General features: G+C 41.6%; 1 protein-coding gene across 1 annotated transcript in view; it reads left to right on the forward strand.

Annotated features, from left to right (window-relative positions):
- The window catches only part of LOC119462754 (histone-lysine N-methyltransferase EZH2), a 42,009-nt gene extending 31,078 nt beyond the window's left edge, over positions 1 to 10,931 (forward strand). The window contains exons 6-10 of the mRNA XM_049661079.1: positions 3,663 to 3,835; positions 3,895 to 3,990; positions 5,572 to 5,653; positions 5,725 to 5,890; positions 10,799 to 10,931. Of these exons, the coding sequence (XP_049517036.1) occupies positions 3,663 to 3,835; positions 3,895 to 3,990; positions 5,572 to 5,653; positions 5,725 to 5,890; positions 10,799 to 10,859 (578 nt within the window). The 3' untranslated portion in view covers positions 10,860 to 10,931. The remainder of the gene's footprint in view (positions 1 to 3,662; positions 3,836 to 3,894; positions 3,991 to 5,571; positions 5,654 to 5,724; positions 5,891 to 10,798) is intronic.
- Positions 10,932 to 19,684: the final 8,753 nt, after the last annotated feature.

Genomic DNA, 19,684 nt, shown 5'->3' on the forward strand with positions numbered 1-19,684 from the left:
ACCTTGATAATTCGAAGGCCACTGGACCACGAAAATTCTTCTAATTAAGTGGATTTTCGAATTAACCGAAATTAAGAAAAAACAAACAAACAAGAACTTCCCGCAAAAAGAAATTGCCTTTATTTTCCATGTCCGAGAAAGATTACTTGATTTAATCACTGATGTTTGATTGCTTGGCGCGGTAGTTTGCCGCCCCAAGTGCTATGTTCTCCAACTGGCTCACAACACGGAGCAAATAAAAATCACCCCGCGCTGCACTGAACAAAGTTGCGGACGATGTTCACGGAATCGATAACCACTGCTAAAGCGGACGGGCGGGTGCTTGACTCCAAAAATTCGGACTTGCTGGATATTGCGGACTTCAAAAATGCACCGTCAGGGTTCCCATTGAGCTAATGCATTCCCACAACTGATTTTTCGGGTGAATTCAGGCCCCAAAGTTCGATTTTCTGGACTAAATCGCTGGTTCCGAGCCATGCTACCCAATCATGGAGGCCGCCAGGTTGGATTTCTCACTGGCTTGGCTTCCACTGGCCCGCTGTTTAGCCTTCAAGATTGGGAGGCGCACGCTATCAATAGAGAGCGCTCGCCAGCCTCCAATCTCGGAGGCCATGCCAGCTATTCCTTGGCCAACCAAACTCTCCAAAGGACGGCACTTTTTCAATTTTCTTTCTTTTTGCGGTCAGCATTATCGTCATAATTATTTACTGTGAGATCTGTTTTTTTTTTTTTTTTTCTAAGTTTCGGTTGCTATTTTGAACATGGTGTGTACATTGAGCAGGTGTCTCGGTGATCGGCGCCACCTCCTGTGCCTTCGTGAAAGCCATATAAGTCGTGCGAAGCTCGTTTCGTCGATTTTCATGTTCGCGGAGATCGCCAACGCGGTGACGCATGTGTCGACTGTACATGGAGACGATGTCAGTCTTGCGCAAATCCAAGCAAGTCTAATCCCCTCCAAGCTAGTATGAGACAGGGCATTATTAGAGATTTTCTTTAAGCCGCACTAAGCAGCATAATAAATTTATTTTTTCCGGCCCAACGAGTATTTCAGGCTATTTTTCGGTCCCCGCGAGGTCCGGAATATCGGTCGGCGACTGTATGGAGCGCCCTAACCTAGTAGTCTCACGTAGCTGCCAGCCGGAAACTACGAATTATCCGGATAGAGCCGTGCGGGCTTTTCAAATTATCTGGTAGAATTTGCATTGAAAATGACTGGACTGCTCAAATACTTTGAATTAGCCGAAATTTAGAATTAACCCAATTCGAATTATCGACCTTTTACTGTACATAGTCTGTGTGCTTATAACAAATATTGGATATAGCGAAAGCATTTTTGTACAGGATATGAATTCGTCCTAACATGGTTAAACTGTATTTACTTGTCCCGATAGAGTCAGGGTATGTATGACATTATGCTCATGCCAAGGGGGTTTACAGTGTCCTCTCACCATGGGGTACTGGGAAAAGCAGCCCATACTGCTTTCTGATTACAAGCCACCAAAAAAAGGAAATGAGTGTGCGGCTGCATCTCTTTGGCAAGCATTTTTTATGTCCGCTATCGTGAGCGAACTTGACCCACAGTCGTTGTTGGTGTCCCATGCGGTGAAGCCAGTTGAATGCTATGGTATCTGCAGTGCCACGCCTTTGTTTTAAGGAATAGAATTGTACAGTAAAACCTCGATATAACAAAGTTGTAGCGAAAAACTTCGTTATATCGAGTTTTCGTTAATTCAGTAGAACTAAGATGGGGAAATAAAAATAGTTTGTTACATTGTGAATTTCGTTAAATCGAGGTTCATTAAATCGAGGTTTAACTGTACCATGCACCAACACACATTCTGTGTTCAGACAAACACATGCTAATGTCTATTCCTGATAACACACATAGGAAGCAAGGAGCCAGAAATAAGCAGGCGAGCAGCTGTGCAAACGTTATCATGCCTATCAATGATGTCAATTGTTTCTGCGTAAAATTACGGGGAGCCTAAGAGCCACAGAACAAGTAGAGTTGATGTCAATGCTGCAAGGACCTGCGATTTGAAGTCATTCACCCGCATGGTCCGTAGAATCATATTATACTAAAACATTTTCTTGGCAACTTATGCAAGTGCACTAAAGAAAGTGCGCTAGGCTAGTTTTTTAAAATACACTTTTGGATTTATACCGACATCAGTGCTTTTTTGATTAGAGGTATTGATAGGCACAAAGGATGGAGATTGCTACTGTCACCACCTTGAAATTCCTCCACAAAGTTCTTTTGACGTCATAGGTTTTGGTAGCATCCGTATAGCCTCATAAATTTTTATTTGTGAAAAGAATTCCATTGCATAAAAAATAGCAAAGAATCAAGCTCACCACTTTGATGGGCTCTTTGTTCACAACATGGCTGAAATATATGAAAGCTGTGACAACTCGAGTTATCAACATGATGGTTAATGTCTGAAATTAAAAAAAGGCAATTTGGCTTTCATTTTCTCTGCTAATAATAAATCTGACCAAAATAAATACTGATACGGTAAGCTTCTGTTAATTCTAGCTTGACAGGGCCAACAATTCATTTAATTATCCTGTGGTCCAAATTAAAGAGGCATAAAGACATCAGAATACACCACTGCTTCATTTGGCAGTATTTACTCAATTCTAATGGGCCGCCAAATCAAATGTGCACCTAGTTTTTATGGATTCCTAGTACAAAATAAATGTACATGCAAATCTAATGTGTACCTGAGTTTATTTTTTTAAAGTAGCAAGGCCTCCGACTCCGGCAATCACAAATAAGATAAACATATAGAGCTTACCGTCACAGAATATACATTTATTTTCACTGAAATCGATTTTCGTCAATCGCAACAATTTTTTATCACTGTATATGGACTACAATATGTTGTGCTCCACGCGGTTTAATGTGTTTGATTTCAGTAGCATAGATCCCTACCAGCTTGCTAGACTTTCTATTGTAAGCTGTAGACTGTGTCATATAGGTTACTAATCCACTATTACCTCGGGGTGCAGATCTGAAATTTCTGTGTAAAATGCAGAGCAGAGATAGCTTGTGTCTTGCTCAGTGTTGGCGTGAATTACTGCAAGCCATGAGTGAATAACTTCCTTGTAATTCATTGATACAGTTATGTTTTTATTGACTGTGCTGGCATTCAGTGCAATTGGTTTTTTTTTTTTTTTTTTTTTTTTTTTTTTTTTTTTTTTTTTTTTGCCATGCGGCAATGGCATTCCATCTCTAATGCCTTTCTCCTCCTGTGTGGACTCGGGAGAGACTTTGCTCTAGGAAAGAGCCATTTGGCGAGTACTTTGCAAGCAGGTTTCTCCTTGTCCACCCCCATTTCTGGCAATGCTTGCTAGCTAAGGCAGTGTAATGAAACCAGACCAGGCAAAAGATTCCCTGCAGCAATGTCAGCACATGCTGTAACAAATATCAGCACCACCTTGCTTGTGATTGGCTTTTATACTTCAATTATAAGAACTTGTGATCAGTGTTCTTCCACAAGGAAAGTGAAAATAGGATCTCGAAAGAATTCTTCATCAATCTGAACTGATTTAGTGTTGCTCTTTAGTGTCCCTTTAATAGCAGGATGCAGGACATGCAGCACAAGGTGTCCTAACGTCTCTGCCCTTGTTCTTTCCGTGCAAATGTGTATTTGTATAAGCATGCCTCACCTCACTGCAGCCATCAGGATATTTTAGTGGAATTTATTTGGGTATTGTTAAGTATCATTACTTGATTATGTATGTGGTGCCACAATTTTCTCTCCATACAGATCAGTTTGATGTCCAAAACATTTCCTGCAAAAATGTGAGTGTACAGAGGGGCCTGAGAAAGGTAAGCTATAATCACCACTTTTCAAGATGCTGATTTGAGAACAAGTTACAAATTTTCAGCACCTGTTGCTGGCACCATCCGATGTTGCTGGCTGGGGGATATTCTTGAAGGAGACAGCTCAAAAAAATGAATTCATATCTGAGTACTGTGGAGAGGTAAGTATCATTGCTGGTTGTTAACCCTTAATTAATAGTTAATCCACTGGAGAAGCTGATTGATGTAACAGAAATGCATGGTGCTATGCTAAAATGTTTGCTGCTACAAAATTATGTTGCATTTTTTAGTTTTATGAAAAAAAACTATTTGTTACTTTTATGGTTGATCATCTCAAAAGTACCCCATTAGGCAATCATGCAAACTTCTGATTGCATGGCATTGTAAAAAAAACATAAGAAAAAGGAACATAAACATGTTCATCTGTGAGTGGTAAGGCTCAGACATTAGTAGTGTGGGACAAACCAAAAGGACACTGATGAAAGCAAATACATTGGACATATTAGGTGATATTTATGTAAGGTTAACACTGTTGTTTGGTAGAGCTCTGGCTGTTAAGTCAATAACACAAGCTTATGACAGTACACTAAGGAGTATTAGCATACTGTCTGGCCTTCTGATTGAATTGCCTTCCTTAAATCTACACATGAATGCTCTGTTCGTAGAGTGCTGTGTTGTTTCTGCAGTAATGCTAATTCTGCACTAATTAGCACAATGAGTTGATCATAATATCTTCAGGTCATACAAATTGAATACAGCATGTTATACAGGGTGTTGCACTAACTTGAACGAAGGATTTAAAAAATATGGTTAGCTGCAGCTGAATGAAACCAACGACATACGGTTTACTGTCATGTGGCGCTCCTTATATTTTTTATATTCTGCTTAATTAGTTCATTAACCAAGATCAATGTGCAAAATGTTTAATATTCACTTTAGGGCCAAGTGCATTTCATTACGTTGTAGAGGGGATTCAGAAACAACCAATCCAATTCTTTGTGGCAATGTACATGCTGCGTGGTGATTTTTTTCAGCGTTTAAAGAAAGCCTGTGAAATATGAACTAAAACCACATGACTGCGCTCATGCACTATCATATTGCAGCGCTCTCAACCGTGCTTCGAGCCTATTGCTTATCAGGGACGACGGCGCTTCCTCTCCGTGTGCCACCGTCAAAGATGCTGACACACTGTGAAGCCAATGCCTGTAGCTGCGACCGCTCACTTCGCCACGGTTCGCGCGCACGGTTCTTTCGCTCGAAGCACAGCTGACAGCACTGCAATATGATAGCACATGAGCGCAGTCACATGGTTGTATTTCATATTTTGTTGGCTTTCTTTAAATGCCGAAAAAGATTACCACACAGTATGTACGTCGCCACAAAAAATGGATCGTTTGTTTGTGAACCCCCTCTGCAACGTAACAAAATGCAGTTGGCCCTGAAGTGAATATTAAACATTTTTAATAATTTATCTCCGTTATTTGACTAATAAAGCATAATACAAAAAATATTTTGAGGAGTGCCACATGGTGGCAAACCATATGTTGTCAGTTTCACCCAGCTGTGGTTAACCACTTTTTTAAAATCCTTGGTTCAAGTTACGTGAAACACCCCGTACATACTTGTCCAAGCAGAATGTGGTGTAGCCAGTGAAAGCAATGGATGTGCTGTTTTTTTTTTCAGGCATGCTTTTTGCTTGCAGTCTATACTACACCTAATTTGGCTTGTAACTTTAATCCTAGATCATTTCACAAGATGAAGCTGATCGTAGAGGAAAAGTGTATGACAAGTACATGTGCAGCTTTCTCTTCAACCTGAACAATGGTAAGGGCAAGTTTGACTTTATTTGCCTTTACATGGATGTTGACAGCTGCGGTGATGGTTTCTTCTTGTAGATTTTGTTGTGGATGCCACTCGTAAAGGCAATAAGATTCGGTTTGCCAACCATTCCATTAACCCGAACTGCTATGCCAAAGTGATGATGGTGAATGGAGACCACCGTATTGGCATTTTTGCAAAACGGCACATTCAGTCTGGCGAAGAGTTGTTTTTTGACTACAGGTAAGCATCTTTCGTAGTTCCTTGTGTGCTTGAAGGGTATGACTAGTAAATTACCAAGTTTCACGTGCTTTAATTGCATGGAAGTTTCAGTTGACAGTGAAGGTATAAAAAAAGTCTGTGCCGATGATCCAGGGCTGCTATGCTACCAGTTTGGAACAGCATGATTGTTGTTTCTTATTGTCCTCTTTCATGGGGGTGTGGTTGCAGTGCGAAGTCTGTTCTACATTAATAGCTGAACATGTCCTCAAGCACCTCAAGAACAATGCTTTAGCAGTTATCTTTTTCAGTGTGTGTGTATTTTAAATCCACAGCCATTCTTGCAAATTCTGCATTTTAAACGTTGTCATTTAAAATAAGGTGATATCTCTTTCTCTGGGACATGTCACATGCTCTTGACCAAACTCGTAGTGAGGCTGAAGATCAGCATTAGAAGCTCGTCCTTTTTTGCCATATTTTCAACAATCACCGTTATGGCAGCATTATTAGAGCCAAAATTCCTGATTTTAGTATTAATGCAGACAAGGTGTTGCAGTTTCATTTCAAATGCTAAGCATGCTCCTAGATATTACTGGTACTTTAAACGTTCAAATTTCATGCGCAGTTGGTGTGCATGCATACAGCACCTTGTGGAATTGCGTAATATTCACATATATATTGACTTTTGTGGCAAAATTCTGAATTCGTTGAAGTTTGGGTTAAACAGTGTCATTAAACAAAAACTCGGAAATCATTGAAAAGTAGAAACTAGTTGCAGAAAGTAAGACACCCTACATTTGTAAGGAGTGTCGAATGGCATTTTCTTGTGTTGCCCAGAAATGATGAGTAAAATGGGCTTACATATACAGAGTTAACACCTGCTATGACTGAAATCACTCGCCGTGGTGACTTTGGTGTTGTGCTGCTAAGCCCGAGGTTGCGGGATCGAATCACGGCCACGGTGGCCGCATTTCGAGGGGGCGAAATGCAAAAACACCCTTGTACCGTGCATTGCGTGCACTTTAAAGAACCCCAGGTGGTCAAAATTAACCTGGAGTCCCCCACTATGGCATACCTCATAATCATATCGTGGTTTTAACATGTAAAACCCCAGAATTTAATAATGACTAAAATTTAGTTTTTGGCTGTGGACAAGTTGGAAGCAACCCTTGTGTTACTCACATGCCTTGTTTGGCTGCGGTCTGTTATTTAGGGACACTAAAAAAACACACAAAAAAAACACTTATTAAGCTGTATTATTAAATCATATTTCTGCACTTGCAAAAGGACCACCCCTACCATGAGAAGCTTAGTAAACCAGAAAAGATGCAAACACAAAAGGCTGGTTGTTTTTCCACCCTGAACTTCCATACAAGCTTGCCATGACATTATGGATGCTGTTTGCTCAGGTGTTGGCACTGGGCAGCCATTGTATGCTGCAACTAGCACCATTTTGAATAGCGCTGCTGGTGGTGAAATTGCCAAAATGCTGTGCTAGCAGATAACACGGCTACTCATGTTTCACGTGCTCACATGTGCCTTTCTTGTTCATAACTAGAAATGCAGGAGGACTGACTATCTAGGATAAGTGGATGTTTAAGACCCTAGGACAAATTTAGAGAGTTCATCACATCAAAAGGATCTGTTATGATTTTCTGGGAGTTTTCGCAGACTAAGCCTGATGCACCTAGTTAAAAGTTTCTGAGCTGTACATAGCCACTTGCTTTTCATTCATGTGTGGCGATTCGAGTGCCTACGGTATTTGTGAGAAACTAAGGTTGTTCTTGCAATGCCACAGCGTCGAGATTAGTTCCAAGCTTGCGGCTGCTGTTCTTGCCTTGCCTTCGAGAATGCATGTGTAGCATCGCATTTTATAATCATTTATTGTTGCATGTCTTTAGATTACCAGAGAATTGATATTAGTATACTGTAAGACTGCCACATCAGGTGGTCTTGCTGACATGCTTTTTTCGCATCTGGAGCTGTGTTGCGCTTGGCAAGTTTTTTAACTGGTTGCTTTAAAAGGTAACATAATTAATTATTTGTTGCACTCTTGAGGAACTCGGGCTCCAGAGTGTAATTACTGGGTCAACATGTAAGCTCCAGGTAAGTGATTTTAGCGTACATTGGCGACAAGCGACGCAACGGAGATGGCCCTCACGTCCACGCATTGCCTACAAGTCGAGCCCACGCGAGAGACGTGTTGCCAGTATGTTGCCAGTATGAGGGCAGCAAATGAGCACTGTAACTGGCATGATCCATGGTCTAATAATTTAAGTTGATTTGTTTTGCTGTACACAGCAACTTAAAGGGGCCCTGAACCACCCCTCGGGCTTGGAAATAACATAGTCCGTGGGTAGCATACGCTGTTGTGAACATCTCAGCCAAGCTCTGCTGTCGTACGCAGTCCGTGGAGCTCGCAAGCGGAGCGCGAACCTTTTTCTCGAACGCTCTTGTTTCAAAAACACCATGATCCTCGCTCTTTTCTGTGTGCTTTATTTCGTAATAAAGCACACTCCAATACGCGGCTGCTATTGGTCACTTCGGTCGGCTACACCGCGGTCGCTGCGAGGTGCAGCCACGAGTCCAGTGGCTAAGTGCACTGCGGCTCTCTGAAGACAGCCTCGTTTGGCTTACGTTTAGCGCGGCGTAGACACCAAATCGGAAATTTCAACCGCGCGCCACGGTGATGTCTCGGACGTCACGGTGACGTCTCCGCCGTAGCCTTCGCAGTGCAAGGCTTTGGAGGAGAAAGGGGAGCACAACGGAGGCCATGTTGATTGCCAATAACTCCGCTTCTGCTGAGCGCATTGAAGTACTTTTTGCGGCAAAGTGATTCTGAAATAGCCTATTTTCACTTCAAATGTCTTTCTTCACTTCGATAAAAAGTGGTTCTGGGCCCCTTTAAATTAATTCTGAAGGTCTTGCAGTAGGTTTTTTTTTTTTCTTTGCACGTATCAAAATTTGGTCCTTTGCTTCTTCCGTGTGACAACCATTCCTACAGCACTGATGTACTTCCTGTTCCGGCTTCGCACTATTGGCTAGTCTTTCATAGCACTTTTCAATCAATCAATATTTATTTGACGACAAAATCAAATACAGGGTGGGTGTAAGTACACATTCGGAGGTCCCGAAGTAACAACTGTCGGGGGGAACCTCCTAACAAGACATGAAAAGGGGTTAGTAGGATCGTGGCAAACAGCGAGTCATGTCATATATATACAATTTCTCTATCATCGGAAATGAACGGTAAGAGAGAAAAAAATCTTTTAAAAACATCACAAGTATAATCACAGTTAAAAAGAAAGAAAAAATTGCATAAATCATTAAAGATAACTCGCAGAAATTCAAACGAGGATAAATGGCACGTAAAACTAACAACGAGAAGTATCAATTTATAGGCAAAATTCAGTGACTTGGTAATTTGGACAGTACATTGCATATGAGTAAACCAGAACAACATCTAATTATTTCTACGTTCGTTAAACTATATTATGTGTCAAATAAAGTGTTCATGAAATGCTCCTTCGTTCTACGCTTGAATGATAATAATCTGGATGACTTCATATCAGATGGTATTGAATTCCAAACAGAAATGCCTAAAAACGCGACGGTAAAATTCACATAATTAGTTCGTGCTTTTGGAAGAAGAAGATTGAGTTGTGCTGAAAATCTTGTGTTGTTATAATTTATTAGGCTAGAGTGAGTAAAACCTGGAATATTAAGCTCGGTATTTATAAGACGAAACATAAGCAGTGACAGCTTGTGATTAAATAACATGCGTAAAGGTAAAACATTTAGGGAACGGAATATGGGAGCAGAGGGAGATGTATGCGATTGGAATGCAATTAGTCGTAATGCCTGCTTTTGCAAAACTTCTAGCTGATGAAGATGTATGGCATATGTATTACCCCAGGATGACAGGCAGTATGAGAGATGACTGTGTATGTATGCGTAATATAAAGACATGAGAGTGGTTTGCTGAAAAAAGAGCGCGTTTTTATGATGATGTGAATACCAAATGAGATTTTTTGAATAAGTGATTGAATATGGCACTGGAACTTTAGGTTCTCATCTAGAACTACACCAAGAAATTTAGTAGACGCGGATCTTCTAAGTACATTATTATTTAGAGACACTACAATAGAGTCAATGTGATAAGTTCTTGAAGAATGGAATACCATAAGTGTTGTCTTAGATGGGTTAATGGATAGCTTGTTTTTTACACACCATTAATGAACATTCGCTAGGTCAGCGTTAAGTTTATCCTGCAATGCGAGTAAATTTTTATCAGATGGGAAAATAGTGGTGTCATCGGCATAAAGAAGGCAGTGTGCATGTGTTAATATTTCTGGCAAGTCATTAATGAATATGAGAAATAAAAGTGGCCCAAGTATTGACCCCTGAGGCACGCCCGTATTTACAATTTTTGATGAGGAGAAGACACCATTAACTTCTACTATATATGGTCGGTCTATTAGGTAGTTGCGAATTAATTGTAAAGGCGGCCCAGAAATGCCATAAGATTCAAGTTTACTTAAAAGAATACGATGGTTAATTGTATCAAACGCCTTAGTGAAATCAATTTCTCGCTCTTCTGGGCAAAGAGCGAGAAATTCTAGATTTCCAGTACCAAGCGATCGAGTGACAAGAACGACCAATTTAGTCGCACGACAGCCCGCTCCATCACTCGATGCCATCGCTCAACGCTGTTGTGCACAAAATCGCTCACATAGGCTACAAACAAGACAAATTTCGGTCAGTGCTCCTTTAATGGCTGTTACCAACTCATGGGTCAGTGCTGATTGTGTATGTTGTTCGTCTATACATCTGTTGCTGAAATTGTGTTCCTGTTAAAAAACATTTACTAGAAATAGAGTCTCAAAACAATCATCTTGGTGTTTTTTTTTCTCTCTCTTTTTTTTTTAACAGATATGGGCCTACTGAACAGCTCAAGTTTGTTGGCATTGAGAGAGAACTGGAATTCTTGTGATTTTCACTGCGGGTTTGGTTGATCCTTGCATCTCTTGTGTGCTACACGCTGTGGGCTACATAATTGAATTTCATCCAATAAATTCACTTCTCTGCTGTTTGGCGTGCTGCATTCAGACAGTAGAGTATGTAGAAGTTATTCCCTTCGTTTAGGAAGGCGAACTTTAGACCATTTATACCGTAACTGCCCATACTGCAGTACGAAATATAACACAGCCTTCTCTGACTCCCATTTACCCTCCTTATACTCAATGCGAACACATGCCACTTAGAATGTGCCGCGCTAGACAAATAGCAGTTATAATGCGACTGCCAAGAAATGCCATGTAGACAAGCTTGGCAACAAGCTACTTAATGGTAAGAGTGAACGATGTCGTCTCCTGCAGGCTATCGTAGTCCGTGCAAAATAGCAGTAGAGTGAATGCAGTCGCCGACCAACTTTGGGACACGAAAGGGACCACGAATATGTCAGGATATTCTGGCAGTCCGAATCAAGGAAAACATCTCGAGTCCGCTGCTACTACAACGCCTAGAATACTGAGCGAAATTACTTTCAATTTCATGGTGGTCGAGGAGAGCCCCGGGGGCCTTTCGATGCCGTGAGGTGCAGATTTAGCATGCACGATTGAGTGCTCGACGAAGCCAGTTTAAGCCTTGTTGCAAGAATGCAACGTGTGGCTCTCTGCCTACACGCAAGCTTTCGTAGTTTTGTTCATTTAGTGCGCAGACCTTGGCAGGAACTCTCGAATCCTAACTCCGAATCACGAATCTACGGCCGTGCTGCGCGCACATAATCTCGAGTCCGATTGCCGATAATATATTGCTGCCGCAAGCATATATCAGCGGTAAGCTTCCCTCAACGGCATGCAACCACCCCGGCAGACGGTTAATTTTCGCATCGCCACAATGTCTAAGGCTGGGCATGGAGGAATATCGATAGGCCTAAGCAGCGCTGTTTTGCTGGTGCTTATCTTGTGCTTAGTCGACTACGACTTCACAGCAGCTAAACGTTAGCAAGAAGCACAGATTTACTTTATATTAACTCTGTGGCAAGATAGAGATGAAGGCTGGCCAATGAAACAGCCTATGCCAACGAATGGGAAGATACGGGCAACAACGGCCGCCATGTTTGCAACATTGCGCACAATGTCACGATATGGATCACAGTGTTACATTAAATCTGTGCTGAATCGAGCAGGTTGGGGAAAAAAAAATGAGGCATCCAAAAAATTACTCTGCGACTGTATAGTGCCGCTGCGGTGTGCGCGCATTCCGGTTTGGCGGTGGTGTAGAACCGGCGTGCACCACATGCTAACGTGCAGTGACGTTCGTTAAATAAAGAATGCAAACATTGCGTTTTAGGGATGAATACTGCGTATATTTGTGACTCCGGTAGTGATAGAGCAACAAGGATGACTGACGGCGGCGGCAAGACCCTCATGCTGTTGCGGAGCTCCCAACTTCTCCATAACGATGATAGTAGCAATAACGACATTATGACACTCGTTTTGGGTGACCCATGACAAAGCTGCAATAGCTATGCTTTTCAACTTCTGCGACAGATATGCCGCTGAAGCTGCAAGAACATGAAAAAAAAAAAAAAGAATGGGTGAAGCTCCAAGAATATGAAAAGAAGAATGGGTGCTCAAATGAAAGGAAACAGTCGGAGGCGCAGAAGGCTGGCACAGTGATGAAATCAGGAAGTTTGCAGGCATAGCATGCAATTGACTGATGTAAGATGGAGGTAGCCGGGTATCACCTCATGGAAGAGGCCTTCGACCTTAAGTGGGGATAAACATGCTGATGACAAATGGTGGAGCAAATAACAGCTAGAGTAACCTATGTAACGAAATTAAATTAACGGGCACACTTAACTCCAGTTGACATCTACGTAAAGCGAAGTATTCTTGGTGTGATTGGCTCATGAACTATGAAGCAAATGAAGTGTTGTTTTTGAGGTATAAATATTAGTATTAAAGGCAGCATGTTATGCAGTGAATTATAGACAGGCTGGATATTATAGTATAGCCATATTTACATGCTAAACATCATACATTATTTGTTCAAATTTTAAATGGTAATCCATAGTGTCATGTTGTACTCATTGTGTATCTGATGCTTCAGTTTCTTCTAGTGCAACTGTGGATCAACACGCGCTTGGCTTGCCCGCGAGAAAGGGTGTTCTATGCCACTTGTCAAAATATGCGTCCATGGCGTTCGGCATTAGAGGCCACATAGGTAAGAAAAAGTGCCTGGAACTTGGCAAGAAGCTTAGCTATAAAGTCGAAGTGCTGAGTCGAACGCAAACTGAAGAAAAAAAAAGTCGCATTAAGGGGTACCTACTCATCGAGAAGAAAATTTGTTTTAATGCATAAGCATTCTAGGGCTACGTCCTTAGGAAATTCGTCCGTCCGTCTAACGCGCGGCGCCATGCGCTCCATAGGCATACTTCGTTACCGTTTAGCCTATTTTGATTCTGTTTTTTTTTTTTGTCACGTTCCTTGGACTACAGTGCAGGTCGAGACAGTCTCGCATTTTTATCTTGACTATTTATAAATTTATGGCGTGGCTATTCGTTCACCCCGAAAGTGTGCTTGGTGCGAAGGTAACTTGAAAAATGACTATCTAAAAAATTTGTGTTGCGAAAAAAAAAAGTAAGACTGTCACGACCTTCAGCATGCATTGAGCTATGGAGTCAATACTCAACGAGCCTTCCATCATGTTTTTTAAGCTCCCCAGGCCCTCCAGAAAGTTCAAGAGAGAAAAATTCTGCTCAATAAAATGTTCTCAAGGTATCACTCTGAAACTTTTATGGAAGTATCAGGGAGACATTCTAAACATTTGTGCCAATTTTCATCAAAATCCATGAAGAAATCAGGAAGTTTATTTTCAAAGCCACGTCCCCCCTTAAATCTTATGGGGCGGGAATCGATATATCTGAGAATGCCTTATGGCTACGTATGACTACTAAATTTATAATTATCACTATATATAGCGAGTACTAAAGAGGTGTTAGGAGTAATTAAGGTTAATAAAAGTTTAATTACGATGAAGTTAAGTCCGACTCCTTAAGACATGATGGGTAAGGAAGCCTAATGGAGATTAATTATGATGAAATTACTTGAGCGTAATGATTATTAGTTAAGGGCAATTAAGAATAAAGAGGCTAATTAAAATATTTTGTTAAATTAGTTATCCTAATCAAGATTAAGGGTACTAAGGAAAGCCTAATTTCAATTTATATATTCATGTAGGCTAATCAATATTAATTAAGGGTGATTAAAATGCCTTAAGTCTAATTAAGATTAACTACTTAGAGGGACGACCAATTTTCACGATGCCTATTTTTTAGTGAAATGGAAAGCTTACCGGTCAGAGTGTCGAATCATGCAGCCAGCGTTGATATTTCTGCAGTTTCGCAACTCGCCCTTTCGAGCCGGGCATGACTGTTTCCTACAAACTGAGGGCGCTGCAGTTGAGCTTTGCGCCAAGTCAGCAGCGCTGCTCTGCTGACATGTGTACGCTGGTTGCGGTTTGCGCTGCGTCTAGTGCTGGTTGCCAATTTTATTTCCTCACTGTGTGTGCCTCATCACTGTCCACGTGCACGTGGCCGGCTGTCGAGGCCTTTTGCGTCCAATCCAAGTTCGCGCACGGGGATACAAGTATCTGCGACGTGCGGTCACCAACTGTTGATATCGCGCGCACGTTTTCGTCTGTATAGGCCAGGGTGTAAGATATATTGAGGACACTGGCGAGACGCAATCGACCAGATTCAATTTAATTCAGCTTTATTCAACATCTTTAAGATGTTTGGAGCACGGACAAAAAGCCTGAAAAGGCTTGACTGGGTCCGTGCACCAGAGTATGGCATACAGTGGTACAAGTCCCATACATGTACACAAAAAAAATCAATATGCAGAAAATGCAAAAAACTTCAGAAAAGTGTACAAGAATGCAAACAGTGGGCAAATATGTGCATTAAGAAATTCCATAAATATATACAAAAACATTGTGAGAAATTCACTGAATGAGAAATGGAGGAAATCGAGAAACACAATTAGTGTTTCAACAAAAAGGTAAAACATTAGAGAGTTATACATATAAGCTTCGAAGCTCATTAAAAGAGATCATTTCTACATCTGTGCCATTTTTGGCCAACTCATTTAACAAGTTGGGTAAAAAGTGTACCTTAGCATTTGCTTACCATAGGTCGTGCGGCATTTGCCAACTTTCCATTTTTCGGGATAGCGTGTGTGGTATGTAGGGGAAATTTTTGTCAACCTCGCCAGTGATTTCAGAAGGTAATTTTTCTTATTTGTTTCCAGCTTATGTTGCCGAAGTAGTCTGAAATTGTACATACATTGTGTGTTAACAATCTTAAACTTTTTTAACATGTCCTCTGTGTGACTTAAGTAAGGAGCTTTAAAAAACTAGGCGTATTGCACGCTTCTGAAGTGAAAGAAGTTTTTTTTTTTTAATATTTTCTTTTGTTGTTCCCCAAACTAGTGCACCGTAGTTTAGCATGGAAGAAAATAGGGCATTGTACAGAATATTATTAACCGAAAGAGGGAACGTAGCGCAATGTCGACGCATAGGAGCAATTACTTTGGACAGCTTTTTTGACAGGTAATTAATCTGAGCATCCCAGGACAAATTATTTGAAAAAATTACGCGAGCGTTTAAAACTTTCTACAACTTCTATTTCGAAATTGTTTAGCAATAGTCGGGGGAGTTCGCAGAATTTGTTTCGTGGGTGAAACAAAACGGCCTTAGTTTTACTAATGTTTAGCTTTAATTCATTATTTGTAGCCCATAAGTGAATACGACGAAGTGTTTCGTTTGCGCGAAAGACAGGCACGCGACATCCAAGCCGGCAAAAAATAGGCTAGTATCGTCAGCGTATAATAATGCTTGACCGTATGATCAATGTTAACAATATTGTTAATGTAAAGAACAAAGAGAAAAGGACCCAAAATGCTTCCCTGTGGAACACCTAAATTAACTGGCTTTAGTGAAGAAGAGTGACCATTAATCGTGACAAACTGCGACGGATGCTCTAGGTACGAAGAAATAAGTGACAGAGCTTTCCCTCGAATGCCATAGTGCTGCAATGTTTGAATGAGTATGTTGTGATTAATATGATCGAATGCTTTTGTGAAATCTAGAAAGACGCCAAGGACCAAGTTCTGAGTTTCAAACATTTCAAGTATTAGTTCTTTTTGAGTGAGCAGTGGCAGCTCGGTAGATATATCTTTTCTTAAGCTATATTGCGAGTCAGTTATTATGTTGTAGTGATCAGTAAATGAAAAAAACGTGTTAAAATTATTTTTTCAAGACCTTTTGAAAAGACTGGCAGAATTGAGATTGGACGATAGTTCGTAAGGTCGTTCTTATCACCTTTTTTGTAAAATTGCTGTAATTTTTGCGCATTGCATTTTACGAGAAAAGACTGCACATGAAAGGCAGTTGTTAATTATATGCATTAAGCAATGCACGATTGAATCAATAACGAATTTTACCAGTTTTATCTGCAGATCCATCATATCTGTGGCTGTGCTGTTTTTTGAACTAGTGTAGGTTGTAATAACTTCCGTTTCAGACACTGGCCGCAGAAAAATTGTATGCTCGCAGCGCGGTTGCATGTAAGACAGGCTATCGCCTCCAGACGATAATGGGAGATTATAAAGAAACGAATCATTAAATGCATTTGCTAGTTCTACTCCAGAAATTTCCACGTTGTCTTTCGATATCCTTGTGATAGGTCAGTACGTCCGCCAAATATCGCATTTAATTTGCGTCACATGTCCCCAGAACGTTGACTCAAAGAAATTAAGCAGTTATAATCGTATCTGTTTTTAGCAGCACGAAGTTCTTTAGTGACGTGATTTCTATGTTTTTGAAGGCACTAAGCGCACCAGGACATCTAGTTTGAATGAATGTTTTGTACAACTGTCCTCGTTTTCTTATTAGATGCAAAAGGTCAGTCGTTATCCATGGCTTACGAGCTTTCTTCGGTCGGTTAAATGGTTTTTGTGGAAAGCATGAATTGTAGATAGCTGTAAACTTTTCTAAAAATCTGTCGTAAGCGATTTCCGGATCAAGTTCACTCAGTACATCATCCCAGTTTATATGTGAGATTCACGAAAAGTGGTTAATTTTAAAGGGTTAATTAATCTGTAAGAAAACCTGTCCTACTGGTGTACAATGATCAATAATTTTAGAAGACTCATTTACAGAAATAAATATTTGAAGATGGTCGCTTAGGCAGTAGTTAATGACACCAGAGTGCACGCGGTGCAAATCAACATTTGTAATGAAGAGATCCAGCAGCGTTTCTGTGGTTTTTGCCAGCAACGTTGGAGAAGCTATTACATTTTGGCAATTGTGTATGTCTAAGAGAGACTCAAAGGCAGCTTTATTAGGATTATCTGCAAGTAAATGAATATTGAAGTCGCCGCCTAAAATGATATGATATGTATGATAATTTACAAATTCCAGGAGAGAATCTTAAAAGCTAAAAAAACAGGAAACGTCACCGCGAGGTGAGCGATAGCAGACACAAAATAAAGATTTCCGTGATTCCAGAACTAGTGTTTTATAATGAGGAGTAGAACAACTAAATTCAGAAAGTAATTCGCACTGCACTTCCTTTGAGGCTAGAATAGACACGCCTCCGCCGCGCTTCTCATAGCGGTTTACAAAGTAAGACATATCCTTGCATTTCAAACACATCCTCTTCGCAAGTAAACCACGTTTCTGTAAACATCACAATGTCAAACACAATTTTAACTTCGCTAAAGAAACGTTCAATGTCATCGTACTTATTGCGACCGGATCTCAAATTTACACACAGTTACAGCATTACTGAAATTCAGTTGCTGTTAGGTCACTTAGCTGCATCCATAGAGTTTCTAAATAAAAAAACCTAGAGGAAAAAGTGGCGCTAGTGTCTACGGGCGTTCTCCTGAACGTCGCCTCAACCTACATGGGAATGATGGGAAGTACAGGCTTCGGATTGACTTCTGTCTTGAAACTGGTGGCGTTTGCATGCGGCGCAGTAAACGAAGCTGTATTAAAACATTTTCGTGCAAAAATTAATTTTATTTATGTTGTGTTTTATATAATGCATAATACATTGAATAAAGTTTGTATGACTTTGAGATTGAAGCATGGTTTACCACCAGGGTATGCATCGTTCTGCCTGATTTAGCGCCATTGAATAATTATTTATTTACTTTCACAACAGCAATAACAACCGTGCATGTGCTTATATAAAAAATACTCATCAAATATTTGTGGGAACAAAAATTTTGTATTATGAGAAAAAGTGTTGCGCCTTTGAGAGAAATGTTACAAGTGTCGTCTGCTACGACGCCTGCTCGCTGCGAACGCGGGGAAAGTGAACTTTTCTCGCAGACGCACTTGCGTCTGCGCAGACGCCCTTGCGAACGCTCTCGCTCTTTCGAAAGGCTGCATCGGCTGTCACGATTGATGAACGTCTTCGAGTACTTTTAAACACATCTGCTGCAGTGCTATCTTGGACGCTTGTGGCCTCTTACGAGCATGCTTCACTATATTTTATGTTGACGTACCGCTTCTTCTGAAGTGCGCGCCAGCAACTGTTATGTCGTGGCTTTGCGCTTACCCGTTTTGCGACAGCAGACTACAGCCAGGAAGCAGCAACCTTTCCTACCACAAGTAAGTTTGTGTTCTACGGATTGTAGCAACTGCGCTTGGAGCAAAACTAGCGAAACCAAAACTGACAAAAAAATACCTGTAGACTAGTTCGCCAGTCGACAGAATACCAATCCGTAGCCTGTACTTCCCATCATTCCCATGATAGTTGAACTATCGCAGCACCACATTGCCCTCTAGTTATAGTAATATGAAACTCTATGGCTGCATCAGTTTTGCAACTCATGAAAAAGGTTATCAGCATTCTCGTCACCAAAATGATAGCTGACATCACACTATACAGTGTAGACCGCTTATAACGTAAGTCGCCGGAGTCGCGAATATCCGCACTATAAGCGGTACCGCACTATAACCAAAGCAGCAATTTTCAAGGCCCGCACATATGCAAAAGATGTGCACCGAGCCGCCACGCGTATGCGACAGTCGAGGAATGCGGCTAGAACGTTTGCATTCAATTTACAGTCGAATCTCGTTAATTCGAAATAATTCACGCGGCGGCGCCGCCGACCGGCATTGCTCCGGCACCGCCATAGAGTAAAAGCTTAGGAGAGACCCCTCAATGTCGCGCGCGAACAAAACAACAAAAAAAAAAAAAGAAAGACGCGGCGAAAATTTCACTCTCTCTCAAATGGCAAGGTCGCCGATTCTGCGTTGCGCCGGAACATGCGTGTACGTGCCGACTGTGCCGACGTCTCAGCCACGCTCTCAGCCACGCGTAGAAAATGGCAGTGAACCCTTCTTTCTCCTTTATGCTTCCTCTACTTTCTAGTCACGTGTTGACCTTGCACGCTGCGGCTACGGCGCAGAGGGAAGCAGCGGCGCTGTCCCAAGCCGCCCAACGAAACTGCCCACGCCGGCAAACGCCGGCTTCCCGATAACGGCAGAAAACGAAACTTCGGGGAGCGGGCGCCGGCCCGGCTGGAGCGGCGGCGGGCGCGCACGGTGACAGTCAAAAGTGAGGGAGGGCGAGGGGAGCCACCGAAGCAGCGGAGTTGCCGAGGCGAAATCCGCTTCCCTGCCGCCCTCCTCCCTCACATTCCACGGTCTCCGCGTGCGTACTTCGCCCTGCTGTGCCGGCGCCGCCCGCTCCCTGAAGTTTCGTTTACTATCGAGAAGTGAGCGTTGGATGGC

The sequence above is a fragment of the Dermacentor silvarum genome, chromosome 1 (assembly GCF_013339745.2).
Source record: "Dermacentor silvarum isolate Dsil-2018 chromosome 1, BIME_Dsil_1.4, whole genome shotgun sequence".
Classification (NCBI taxonomy): Eukaryota; Metazoa; Arthropoda; class Arachnida; order Ixodida; family Ixodidae; genus Dermacentor; species Dermacentor silvarum.